We start from the raw sequence: 13879 nt of genomic DNA, 5'->3' as shown, positions 1-13879 counted from the left end.
CACTTGATTGGCAGCATACCTGAAATGCAGAAAAAAACGAAACAAAGGACAATCCCAAACACACACACACGTTTAACCATCGTATATATAGAAAAACAAGGTAATATTATGGTCAATATTTGTGTAGGATATTTTGTTACATCAGTTTTGTACATCATGGCAGGATTCGCCTGTTCGTCATGTGTTGTTTTCCTCCACCAATCATGTTTCACCATCCCTCCTCCGACACGTAATCGACGCACTTTATGCTGTTGGTTGATATTACCTCAGGTATTAAACTATTTTTGACTCCAGGTTTTTAGATTCAGTGTAATCGTTGTCAAAGGTGAGAAAGAAAGACGAATGTAGATGTCGAATGAAACGCAAAGCGATCTGTGAGATCTGAAGTGTGTGACTGCCGCTGCTCGCGCTCAGGTGAGTTTGTCTCCTCATAGAATCTTCTTCAGGATTAAACCAGCAGATCACAGATCAAAGTTTGTCTGTTTGACTTTCATTTTTAAAACATACAATTAAATGTAACATATATCCTATATTATTTAAATCTTATTAAATAATGCAACTTAATAATAATAAATTAAATAAATATAATTAATATTTTTTTATTTTTATTAAACTAATCCCATTTCTTAATTTACAACATCTACTAATACTGTAGGAGTAATAATAATTTATATACCACCGTTCACACACTCAAAGATGCTTCACAATGCATTATATGTTTAATCATTTTAAGTCATATTTAATTATTTTAATATGTTTTGTATTGATACGTATAATACAGTTGCATACGAGTGAGTGTTTATCTGTGTGTGTGTGTGTGCGCGCGCGTGCGTGAGTGAGTGAGTGAGTGTGTGTTTGTTTATCTGTGTCTTTGTGTGGCCTATTCTTGGTACATTTGTAAGTTATTGAGCATTTGAATCAGATTATCAAGATAAAGCACGAACACACACCTTTATCAGAATGTCTCTTCCTGTCAGTCAAACTGCTTTTTCTATTGCTTATTATTCACTTTTGCATCAAATACACAACTTTGTCAATCTTCAGAGCTTTGGTTTATTTGCACATTTGCTCTCTTTGCACATAATATGGTTGTATTTTGCATAAAGGTTGTTGTTTTTGTGTAAACTGCTTGTATGGCAATCTCTCAGTTGTGGTTGGAGTTTTGCACAAGCTGCAGAATTCTGTCATATAGAGATAAAGAGTCATAATGCAGTTTGCCCTATTTACCGCTGCTCAAGGGACGATGCATGGGAGGATGATGCATTTAGGCCTAGTTTTTCCCCTGCACAAAACAACACTGACCTCTTTCTTATCTATAATACCCGGTCACTGGCCACTTTCAGTTTGTGCTTTATCAAACACAGCAGGCACAAACATGTTCTCATACCTGCGCATACTTCACAATTGCTCCAGTTACTTGTAAAGCCCTACAGCACACTGAAACCTTTGGTAAGTTTGAAGAAGTAACATTTCATACTTAATTGTTTGTTGACTGAAGAGAGATGTGTGATGGTGTATTTATATGGAAAAATAGTTTAAATTCTGCTTCCTAATTAGTATACATCTATAAGTACATACTTCGCTGTGATCGTAAATAGCTTCATATACTTTTGAATTTGTAGTAAAACAATCAGTTCATTATTAATTCACACATTTAATAACTGTTGTGGCAATTTCAGAGTTACATTTCCAACCATTTTAACTACAACTTAAAAGAAAACCATCACAAACTCCGCCTCTTCTGGCGAGCAAGGGAATGTGTGCAAAATTATTATATTATATTATAATAGAGCAAAACAGTCCAAATGTCTTTAAAGATACCTTTAAAGACAGACCTACCGTGAGCTCCGAGGTGAAGTCATTAGTCTGCATTATTTTAACTACATAAAAAAAGAATTTAATAGCAGAATTTCTACAATTCCGGTGTATAGAGCGCAACCGTCTGGTTCCGGAAGTAAAATTCCCATTGATTTATCCCATAGACTAATTGATTTTCAAAGATATATGGTTGTTCATCGATGGTAAATGCTTCCGTTGAAGCCAACCGCCTGCGTTATCTCAACTTTATTGTTTAAAAATTGTGTTTGATAGCGGAATTCATGGTAAACAGCTACATTACCCATGGTACAGCAGAGAACGATCCACCAATCAGAGCACTGCTGGCAAAAAACCCACAAAGCGTGCCTCAGAGCGACCGCCCACTCCCATGATGCACTGTGAGTGATGTAATGGAGTCGGTCTCAGTTCACCCTTAAACTACTTAGTTGTACATATTGGAATAGTTTCTGAGACCGTCAATCCACGCATCTTATCATGTAACTTGTTGAGCGCGTTACCGCGGAGACATAGCGCGTGGAGGCTGCACGCTATTCTCTGCGGCATCCACACACACGCCCAACCGAGAGCGAGAACCACGTTTTAGTGATCACTAGGAGGTTACCCCATGTGACTCTACCCTCCCTAGCAACTGGAAAAATTTGGTTGCTTAGGAGACCGGACTGGAGACACTCAGCATGCCCTGGATTTGTGGTAGTCAGCATCTTAATGTAAATTCAAGGTCCGTTTTAGGCTCCATTACCATTAAAGGTATGAAAGCTAGAAACTAATGTTCAAATCTCCACAAAATAGACAAATATGAGGTGCTGGTTCTCTTCTTCAGATTTCCGACCCACATGGCCAGCCTCAGCCAGCAGTACATATCCCTAAACTCTCCAGAGGAGAATGACGAAACTAGGAGTGAAGAATTTGAGTCAGGACTTCTGCCAGAACTCCACAACAACAAGAACCATCCCACAACCTTTTCAAGAACATCAGAAGAATGTCACATGATCCACCAACATGACGCAGTCAGCCACAATCCTTTACCACACCATCTGTTTGCAAAACACGCCCATCAGACACCCTACCCCAGCTGGGAGGAATCCAAAAAAGCCAACCCTGACATCTGGCAGCACTCGAGTTACAGTTTAGTGCACAGATCTGGATCTCCTCACAGTCTACCCTCTTGCATCTACCAGACACTCTCAGATGGTGGTTCTTTCTATCCCAGCAGACCTCACTCGCTTCCAGGCAGTTGTAGTCCGAGTCTCACTAGTCTAGAACAACCTAGATCTCTTCATTCAATTCCTCCATCAGCACATTTACACCCTCACCTCTCGCCTTCTTACCCCGGTCCATACCACCATCCACCGTGCAGCAGTCAGTATGGTCCACCTCAGCATCACGCGGCTCCTGTCCATCACTGCAGCTCCAGGCCTGGACATCACCTGCCGTACAGACACTCAGGTATGTTGCAAGAGAAACTTACCGTCAAAGGTGATTGAAAAGCATATAAGTTTTACTCTTAAAGATAAAGGTTCTTCAATGGTTCTTCAAAAAGCTGCTATATATTTAATCGGAGATTAAAACATTTCTTGAGGTTTCATTGTACAGTAGGTCCCTTCAGATCAGTGTTTTGGTTTCTGGGTTCTTTAAAACAACAATACATAGATGGATTTCTGAAGAACTAGAGAATGAAAAAGTCTTGTTGGAATTTGTAAAGGGGTTAAAGGGAAAGGAGGAGGCGAGAACCGGCTTAACAATATTAATAATTGTTTAATGAATAACTAAGCAAAAAGACAAACACACACGTGTCGAAAAGCTGCCCTTAAATCTCTCTCTGTCCCACTGCAGCCTCCGGTCGGGCTTTATTCCTCTCTGAGGCTTGATTAGCGGCCGGGTGTGTAGCATCACAACCCTGCCCCACCCTCCACCCTGTCACATTCCTCCCTCATTCTCTCAGGCCTTGGAGCCGGCAGGTCATCCCAGTCTACCTGGATGAGGGAGGGGACAAGTGGAGGGAAACACGCCGTAACGGCAATAGTGCCAAATTAACAAAAACATTTCAAAAAAGAGAAAGAAATTACAACATGGTGCAGCAGTGGGAGATAGGAGAGAGAAGAAAAAAAACGTACTCGCTGGTTTTCTGATACACCATAGCTTTATCCTCGGCCACTTCCCCAATGGACGACAGCCTCACCTCCCCGGACGGATCGGATGCAGTCTTCCAGCTCCTGGTGGACGGAATGCCCCACCGCGTTCTCGGGGAACAGAAGGGGTCTCCCCCACCCCTGGCAGCAGTTCTCCCGCTCCAGGCGGTCGGCCAGGACCCCCTCCCCGCTCACGGTCGGCGGTTTCATACCCCGCCACATTTCAGTGGCTAGTAGTGGTCTCCTCCACCCTGGCAGCGGCCCTGAACGCACCAGGCAATCGGTTAGGAGCCCCTTCTCCGTTTGCGGTCGGCGGCCGTTCGTCCACTCTCAGGCGGCCGGGCCCCTCCGTCATCCGGCAGATGGTAGCGGCGAGGACTCTACTACAGCACATCCCTCCTCCTTCCCAGGTTTCGGCACCAGTGTAGAGATTAATGGGAAAGGAGGAGGCGAGAACCGGCTTGACAATATAAATAATATTTTAATATGAAACTCAACCAAAAGACAAACACACACAGGTGTCGGACAGCTGCCCGTAAATCTCTCTCTCTGTCCCACTGCAGTCACCAGTCGGCCTTTATCCCTCTCTGAGGCTTGATTAGCCTGATTAGGGGCCGGGTGTGTAGCATCACGACCCCGCCCTGCCCTCCACCCTATCACAGAATTGTTTTTAAAGTTCTCCTGTGTCATCAGTCTGTAAAATACATTTTGCTTCTAATCCGAACCTTTACTTTTCTTGTCAACGTGAAGCTCCATTCCCAACCCATTTTACTTCCATAATTGGACATATTTTTAAGTGAAACAGGATATTTAACAAAAAAATACAAAATGTAGTGCGGGACTTGATTTTATTCATTAGGAATTGATTGGATGGTGAAAAGTGGGCATTACAGTATATACCAGAATGCAGCCTGGTGATTGGAGGAGAGGGACTGAAAAATAAGAGGAATTCGTAACATCAACCAAAAAGGAAAGTAATTCCTTTTATTATACTTAAGGATTTCTTTGGAATAATATGCAGTGATGACTCATTCAAAATAAGACCAGGATAAAGAAAATAGGGTTAATTTTGATTTCAAGTTTACTTATATACAACAAATTTAGGAATTCATATTTTTAGATTTAATTAGGGCTGTCAATCGATTAAAAGTTGTCATCGTATGAATTACATAATATGCAGACTAACTGAATTAATTGCATAATATTTGCTGAAGGCAAAATATAATTATTAAATTATGTAATTTTAAATATGTAATTTTAATTATTTTATTTTTAGTTATTATATTTAAGTGTAAATATTATATTTATTATAAATGTAATTATTGTGACAGACGAGTAAAAGCATTAGAATGTAATATATTACCGGTACTTATTTCCAGATTACGGAGCATAAGCCCATCATTGGCCTACAGTCCATAGCAATCCATTTAGCAAATCTGTCCAAGATATTAGGGCTTTTCTAAAAGTGTGTCAATGCACACCTGTGTCAGACGGACACTTTTGGAGTGGCTCACTTCTGTTGCATCACATCATAAACAGAGTTTTTATGTCACTGTGTCAAGTTAAGCTTATTTTAAAACTAAGAAAAACACGATCCCTGCATTGCTCTCCATCCAGCAGTGTGTGAATGCAGGAATGCGTCTGTCTTGATGTTGTGCTGTCGCTAGTGTCAAACAGGCCTGAGTGTGCTTTGTTCTCTGTATAAATTGTGCGTTGCCTACACAGCTGGTGTTTTATTTACTGCCCCCTACTGAAAACAGGTGGTACATCAAGCTTGAATTGTTCAGCTGGAAGGAATATTCCTTATTACGGTTCGGGAACATGATTTACATTTACATTTACATTTATGCATTTGGCAGATGCTTTTATCCAAAGTGACTTACAGTGCACTTATTACAGGGACAATCCCCCCGGAGCAACCTGGAGTTAAGTGCCTTGCTCAAGGACACAATGGTGGTTGTGGGAATCGAACCACCAACCTTCTGATTACCAGTTTACCAGTTATGTGCATTAAACCACTATGTGTTAAAATGACAGCCCTAATTAAACTATTACACAAAGTCTTGTAATTCAAGCCCACCTTTACAAAAAAACGAAGGAAGCATGATACAGTGATAGTGTAAGATGGTAATACCATAGTGCAAAATGATTACCATGATTACAATTTACCATTGTAACATGATAAAAGTCCCAAATAAACCTTACCGTGGTACTTTTGTTGCTAGTGTGAACACTCTATTGGCATGTATGTGTTTTATGTTACACAGGCCCGGCACACTACAGACAAGTGGATACAGGCTTTTCTGAAGAGTGAGTTCACTTATTTGTTATGTTATATAAACACACAAAAAACCCTCAAAAGATACAATAATTTACATTTGGTACACATTAAGATCGGATTGGGTTGAGAACAGCTTAAAACATTTTATTTGCACAGTGTAATGATTCAGCCCTCAAACCCATAAAACATGGAATTTGCCATTTAGTTAAAAAAAACTCAGGGCATGCTAATGCACTTTATAATGTATTGTGTCTGAGCTTGTCGTGTACAGGTAGAGTGACATGTTGCCTATATCTGGCTCTTTGGTTTCTTTGTTTCTGCAGCAGTTATGCATCTCCAAAACCCAAACAGGCCAGTCCTGGCATCACCTACCTTTCTCAAGAGCAGAGTGAGTACTATTTCCTGTCTCAATGATGCCAACAAGACAAAAACTCCTAAAATAACACAGTGAATGTGACAGCTGTTTAGCTATTAATAGGCGTTTTGAAAAGGGAACAAGGTCCCCTTCAAGCATCCCCTTTCACAGTCTGACCGCTTTAATACTGCACCTTTTGTCATCTGCTGACCCTTCGTCATGTGGGATACCTAAAATATTGGACGTCCCGCCTAATTCAGGACAGTTGTTAACGCTACTTTTGACTGACGGCATATAGTCTGGTCCAGACTGCGGGTTATTCTGCCAAAGAACCGGCAACTTAGACAGAAAGACATTAGCCGCTTTTCCACTATTGGGCCAGTGTGAGCCAGGGCTATCAACTGGCCAGCTGGGGCCAATAGCCTCGGCCCTCAAGCCTTGAGACCAAAATCGATCTGCGTTCCCCCCCATCAGGCAATCCCAGCAGCGTTGCCCTAAAACCCCGCTTTAACATGCCGCCCTGGTGCCAACGTCACAAACACCGCCCATTTCACAAGCAAGAGGTAAGCTGAAGCTGAGGTATCATGTTATCTAGAATATCGAGTTTATATTGTTTGTAAACATTAGCTAGCTAGCAAGATAAGTCAGCATTGACAACTGACTGTAACTGCCATGCTGTCCCGAGTGGTCTCTCCACTAACAGCGGGATGATGTCCCAGCACACCGTCCATGATCTCGAACCATGGAAAGTTCTTTCTTTTGGGGGACCACTTTATCCATTGTATGTTTTAACGTATTTACCTGCAATTCTTTTACTCTACCGTTGTGCACTGGATATACAACCTGGCAAGTTCGGCGATACTCCACCTTTGACATTGACCCGCCTTACTCCCCATTGGCCCCAAGAAAGCCCTGAGGCAGCTCGATGATGCCCCGGAAGTGACAGTGGGAACGCAACTGGCCATGGCACGCCCTCATTTAGCCCGATAATATAAAGGTGGCTATTGTCTGTGAAGTGACCAACCACAGTTAACTTTGTTTTCATGTACCATTTTGGGATAGGGTTATCTGAAATGAACGAAACAATAATAATAGACCAGTTTTCCTCAACCCGTGGGTTGCGACCCAAGAATGGGTTGCAGGTCAGTTCAAATCGGGTCTCGGACAGCAGAGAAAGAACAATGCCAGGGTTCTTCCTTTCGTTTGTTCGTCAACAAACGAAATGTTTTCGTGGTCCAAGCGAAATGTCGTGCCGCCGAGGCAAATGTAATGTTATTCATCTTGTGTTTGGGGCTATATATGCTTTTTCATCTGCAGCGCTAGTTTCACAGTGTGATTAAAGCCTGGTTTATGCACGAGTGTTGATCAAGCCATCACAGAACTTCTTTGTATGTTAGACTTTGTATGTTTTGACCACAAATCAGCATACATGGTTCTGAGTTTGCACTGTAAGCTGCTTTGCTTTGATCTAAATTTCAGATCTAATTCATCTTTTTTTCCTCACAGGGAAAGTTTTTGTCACATATGAGGCCGACAATGAAGCGCATTTGAAGGAGGTCATCAAGTTTGTAGCTTTGCTCAGAAACAACGGCTTTGACACTCACGTACGCCAATAGTCGTTTTTTTAATAGTACTTTTTATTGTTTTCTGGTGTAAGCTAATGTAAATATGGATTTGAATGAATTCTGGAATCTTTGTGTTGACAGATCGATGTTTTTGAGCAACAATTGAACAGCATCAGTAAAATCGACTGCATGGAGAGATACCTCAATGAGGTATGTGAAAATACAGAGACGTGTCTGAAACCTGACCTTCCATTTCCAGTGTGACAAATCAACAGGATATACTGTAATGGTCTGCGCTTATATAGCGCTGTTTAAACTTGCCATGCAAGGTGCTAGTCTGCCACTGAGAGCAACTTGGTATTCAGTGTCTTGCCCAAGGACACTTCGGCATGTGGAGTCATGTGAGCCGGGAATCGAACCACCAACCCTGTGATTAGTGGCCAAACCACTCTACCACCTGAGCCAAAGCCACATTCCTAGTTGCGTAGATTGAATGTGTATCATTGCATACTGTTTCACTTACTATTTTAAAAACTGTGTAGGCAAGATTTAGAAAATACTGTGCAGTATTCAGTAAGTAGTAATTAAGTAAGCTAATTTTCCTTTACGAACATAATCAGCATCTCTCATATCTTTCTACCTGCAGAAAGACTACCTAATTATCATCATCATTAGCTTGAGGTATTACGAGACCATAACAGGCATTAAGATGAATATGGACAATGACGAGCGGACAACAGACACAGTCTACATTCACAAACAGGTACTTTGAACTTTTATGGTGGGCAAAAGGTGTGTGTGTGCGGGGAGTTGGGGTTCAGCCATGATAGACGGGATATTGCTGATATTTTAGAGTTGTTCTGTTTTTCTCTTTGTCAGCTACAAAGTGAGTTCATTCAGAACGGCTGCAGGAACTACAGGTTCATTCCCATTCTCTTTCCAGGGGCCAAGAAGGTAAGACCGTGAAATTTACAGAGTTATTGCAATTTACCTTGAAGCATTTTGGCAGATCAAGGAATGCTTTTATGCTTCTTAAACAACAAAACTGGTTACTCTTGTCCCACATGTTCTATATATTTTGCAGCCTAATTGAAAAAGTAAGATGTACTCATGTTTTAAGTGTACATTCATGTATGCAAAAGAAATTGAGAATTAAAGGTGTAGACTTTCTCGTATCCAAGAAAAACCAAACCTACGCAGAGTCAACTACAAGTAAACCATTCGTAGTTTCACTGTGTCTCGTTTGGAAGGCTGTGTCCTCCGGAGGTCGCGTTTGTCAGCCACACACGTCATCGAGGCTGTCTCGTTTCAGAAAAGCGAGTTGGCTTCGAATGCGACCTTCATTCATGGGAATTCGGAGGATGCGTGAGGACTATCCTTCGTGGGCACTCACAACCCACAATGACCCTTCAACAGAAATGTAGAAAAAAAATGATGACAATTTGCCCGTAAATATGATGTTCAAATGCAAGATATGTTAATTCCCAAGTTGAAGTACCTCAGTAGATGGGTGCAGAGTATATAATCCGGGTAACTGCAGGTTTGAAGGAGTGAAATTTAAGACCACTTTCACAATACAAAAAACACATTAGTTCATTAGCTGGTAAATACAAAACCACTGAGACTACTTGAATGTTTCTGGACATGTTTTTTATATATTTAACAGATTAAATTATGAAGGAGAGGGAGAGGCATGATTGGTCTGAATAACTTGCAGCATCATGAGCGCTGCTCGGTCTTGTCTGTCCGTGCGCTGTCAGTGTCCTCTTTGCTCCGCGATGTTATCACTGCGTGAGAAAAGGGACGGGTGACGTGAGGGCGTGAGAACAGTGTCAATTGTGTTGGTAGCCCTTGATCTAGCGAGATGGAGATGAGAGATATTACAGGTGTAACTCAGCAGATGAGTAGTTCTGTTAGCTTTACAATTATTGTCAAAGATGATCTGAAAGCCGTCAACACACCGCTCCAACCTTGCAAATTTATAACGTTGACAGCTTTGTCGATTATAAGCAGGAGCGAAAGTGTTAGAGACACAAAATAAAGATTTAGGTTTATACAAATGTAACATCGTATGTTCAGTAAAAATGCACTTCCCTGTGCGTACTCACACTAAACACAAGCGTCAGCTGCTAAATGACGGCTGCACGAGAGAAAGAGAGAGATGATTGACAGATTCTGCTGTTTTAACCGTCTTCTCTATTCACGGCCGAAATGTAAGACTTCTAATTTAAGATATTCAAGACGTTTTATGGCCTTAAATTTTAAAAAGTTAATTTAAGAAATTCTTAAGTGGACCTATTATGCAAAAATTCACTTTTACGTGGTGTTTGAACATAAATGTGTGTTGGCAGTGTGTACACAACCACCCTATAATGACAAAAATCCACCCAGTCCATTTTTTAAAATCCCCATTAATCATAAGCACTGTCTCAAAACACGGCGTTCGCAGATTCTGTACAAAGTGACGTCACTTAATACAGGCCCCGCCCGTGACTGTTGAGGGACACCGTCATGTTTGTTTGTTTGTGTGTGTTTCATTATAGAACATGTTTTGTGTGTGTGTGTGTGTGGGGCTCATCCATCGTTGCAAAACTGCTGAAAAAAACTCTACAACAAATAAATAAATGTATAAAATAACCATTCGGAAACTTCCTGGTTCATTCTCAAAGTTGTTTGTTCTGACAGAGTCTCTCCCTCATCAGTGTCTGACTCCGGTTCAAATATATCGGGCTATTTTCACTGTTAGTCATGTTGCTTATGATGTCTAGTTATCTGAAGTAGAGATGCCAAAACTCCGCCCTATTCGGAATAAGGGGGCGGGGAGCACCAGCTCATTTGCATTTAAAGACACACACAAAAACAGCTCATTTTTATTCCCACTCAAATATTGGCATTTTCAACATGGTATAATAAATGATCCATGGGGTATTTGAGCTGAAATTCTCAGACACATTCTGGACACACCAAAGGTTTAAATTATATCTTGTGAAAAGGGGCATAATAGGTGCACTTTAAGACTTTTTAAGGACCACGGATACCCTGTTAGGGGTTGGGTTATAGTTTCTCCGACCATGAATATAAATAACTCTTCCGCTGTCATCATACATTTCAGAAATTCATGACCCATTCAGTCCGACTCAGCAGTTCAAAACTGCGATTATAAAAACCCAGAAGAAAACCCAGAGGGAACCCTCGAATAATGACTTTCGGGTTCGCCTATAAATTGACGTCACGGCTGAACAGCTCTATGGGGTGTGCGTTTGTGGCGGTTTCTGAGCAGATGGGCAGGGTTTATTGAAAACAGACTTTATTTTTGCAATTCTGTTCCACCACTAGTGGAGCAGGACACTTCACACTTGACATTAAATTCTGTTTATTTCAACAGGTTGTTGCAGAAGATGCCACATTGACATGTTGAACTGTAGTATTTTCTCTTTTGCAGAGTTATGTTCCCACTTGGTTGCAGAATACTCATATCTACAGCTGGCCCAGAGATCGAGACGATATTCTGCGCAGGTTAATGCGCGTGGAGAAATATAATCCGCCTCCGGTCGGCCCTTTGCCCACGATAGTTTCAATTCCCTTGTAGCATCAATAGGCAAGAGGTTCTTACGTCATGGAAACACCTGGACTGTGTTCGGAATGTCATACCTCTCGTACTATTTCTGCTGCATGGAGTACATATTTTGGGGTCATTGGTGAAACATGAGTACAATTAATTTCTGTGTAAATTAATCATTTGTGAAATCATTTATATGTAAACTGACTCTACAAGTACTATGCAGTTTGAAAAGTTGTCCATTGTTAATTTACAATAAATGTGGAATCTGGTGTAGAAAGATCAGTCAGAAATGAATAAATTATGAGAACGATAGCTTTGATTATTTTTTTTACTATATTTTGTGAAGCATTTGAGGATGTTTCTATTTAACTGTGATTTTTTTAGAAAATGGCATTTTTTTTCATAGAGTAGTACAGTTGAAGTCAGAAGTTTACACACACCTCAGCCAAATACATTTAAACTCAGTTTTTCACAATTCCTGACATTTAATCATAGTAAACATTCCCTGTCTGAGGTCAGTTAGGATCACTTTTATTTTAAGAATGTGAAATGTCAGAATATTAGTAGAGAATTATTTCTTTCAGCTTTTTATTTCTTTCATCACATTCCCAGTGGGTCAGAAGTTCACATACACTTTGTTAGTATTTGGTAGCATTGCCGTTAAATTGTTTAACTTAGTTCAAATGTTTATGTATCCTTCCACAAGCTTCTCACAAGAAGTTGCTGGAATTTCTGCCCATTCCTCCAGACAGAACTGGTGTAACTGTGTCAGGTTTGTCGGCCTCCTTGCTCACACACGCTTTTTCAGTTCTGCCCAATAATTTTCAATCGGATTGAGGTCAGGGCTTTGTGATGCCCGCTCCAATATCTTGACTTTGTTATCCTTCAGCCGTTTTGCCACAACTTTGGAGGTATGTTTGTGGTCATTGTCTAATTGGAAGACCCATTTGGATGGTGTTTTTTGGCTTGCAAGCCTCACCCTTTTACCTCCAAACATAACGATGGTCATTATGGCCAAACGGTTACATTTTTGTTTCATCAGACCAGAGGACATTTCTCCTAAAGTAAGATCTTTGTCCCCATGGGAACTTGCAAACTGTAGTCTGGCTTTTTTATGGTAGTTTTGGAGCAGTGGCTTCTTCCTACCTGAGCAGCCTTTCAGGTGATGTCCATATAGGACTCGTTTTGCTGTGGATCTAGATACTCGTCCACCTGTTTCCTCCAGCATCTTCACAAGGTCCTTTGCTGTTGTTCTGGGATTGATTTGCACTTTTCACACAAACTACGTTCATCTCTAGGAGACAGAATGCGTCTCCTTCCTGAGTGGTATGATGACTGTGTGGTCACATGGTGTTTATACTGCCGTACTATTGTTTGTGCAGATGAACGTGGCACGTTCAGGCATTTGGAAATTGCTCCCAAGGATGAACCAGACTTGTGGAGGTCCACAGTTTTATTTTCTGAGGTCTTGGCTGATTACTTTGGATTTTCCCATGATATCAAGCAAAGAGGCACTGAATTTGAAGGTTGGCCTTAAAATACATCCACAGGTACACCTCCAATTCAGTGCACCTCCTATCAGAAGCTAATTGGCTAAAGGCTTGACACAATTTTCTGGAATTTTCCAAGCTGCTTAAAGGCACAGTTAACTTAGTGTATGTAAACTTCTGACCCACTGGAATTGTGATATAGTCAATTAAAAGTGAAACAATCGGTCTGTAATCAATTGTTGGAAAGATTACTCATGTCATGCACAAAGTAGATGTCCTAAACGACTCGGCAAAACTTTAGTTTGCTTATATTAAATCTGTGGAATGGTTAAATAATGAGTTTTAATGACTTCAGCTTAAATGCATGTAAACGTCTGACTTCAAATGTATATTTTCTTGCTTATTTTTAAATAAATATTTCTTATCTTTATCATTTTGGTACTGCTAGCAATAGTTATGCACATGCAGATACACACTTTTATTTATAGTCTAATAGTTCTCAACAGTTGTTCTGTTCTCTGTGCAAAATATCTTAATGTTTTTCAGTGCATTGCTTAATAAATAATCAGAAAAACTGCATTTAAACTCTTGCCTTTTTAACTGTGTATCATTCACACCATGCACTGAAAATATTTTATGGGTCTTAGAATTAAATTTT

At 40.7% G+C, this 13879-nt stretch overlaps 1 protein-coding gene across 3 annotated transcripts; it reads left to right on the top strand.

The window, feature by feature from the left end:
• Positions 1-243: 243 nt before the first annotated feature.
• Positions 244-11767, top strand: traf3ip2b (TRAF3 interacting protein 2b). Of its 3 annotated transcripts, none has more exons than XM_052101789.1 (9): positions 244-414; positions 2660-3285; positions 6236-6278; positions 6576-6637; positions 8111-8208; positions 8311-8379; positions 8816-8932; positions 9049-9123; positions 11612-11767. In XM_052101789.1, exons 2-9 carry the CDS (start codon positions 2673-2675, stop codon positions 11756-11758), a joined length of 1224 nt encoding a protein of 407 aa, XP_051957749.1. In that variant the 5' UTR covers positions 244-414; positions 2660-2672; the 3' UTR covers positions 11759-11767. The 3 variants fall into 3 exon arrangements, with proteins under 3 accessions (XP_051957749.1, XP_051957746.1, XP_051957748.1); XM_052101786.1 differs by having other exon boundaries at positions 6573-6637; XM_052101788.1 differs by lacking the exon at positions 244-414 and adding an exon at positions 1223-1449 and having other exon boundaries at positions 6573-6637.
• Positions 11768-13879: the final 2112 nt, after the last annotated feature.

Source organism: Xyrauchen texanus, chromosome 32 (genome assembly GCF_025860055.1).
Source record: "Xyrauchen texanus isolate HMW12.3.18 chromosome 32, RBS_HiC_50CHRs, whole genome shotgun sequence".
NCBI classification, from domain to species: domain Eukaryota; kingdom Metazoa; phylum Chordata; class Actinopteri; order Cypriniformes; family Catostomidae; genus Xyrauchen; species Xyrauchen texanus.
Note: the sequence above shows the minus strand (reverse complement) of the source record. Positions and strands in the feature narration are given on the sequence as shown.

Bases quoted from the DNA above. Each gene is read 5' to 3' on its own strand.
- traf3ip2b (XM_052101786.1), top strand. From the start codon at position 2,673: ATGGCCAGCCTCAGCCAGCAGTACATATCCCTAAACTCTCCAGAGGAG. The intron at 8,209-8,310 runs GTACGCCAATAG...TTGTGTTGACAG, and splicing joins ACAACGGCTTTGACACTCAC to ATCGATGTTTTTGAGCAACA. The intron at 8,933-9,048 runs GTACTTTGAACT...TCTCTTTGTCAG, and splicing joins CAGTCTACATTCACAAACAG to CTACAAAGTGAGTTCATTCA.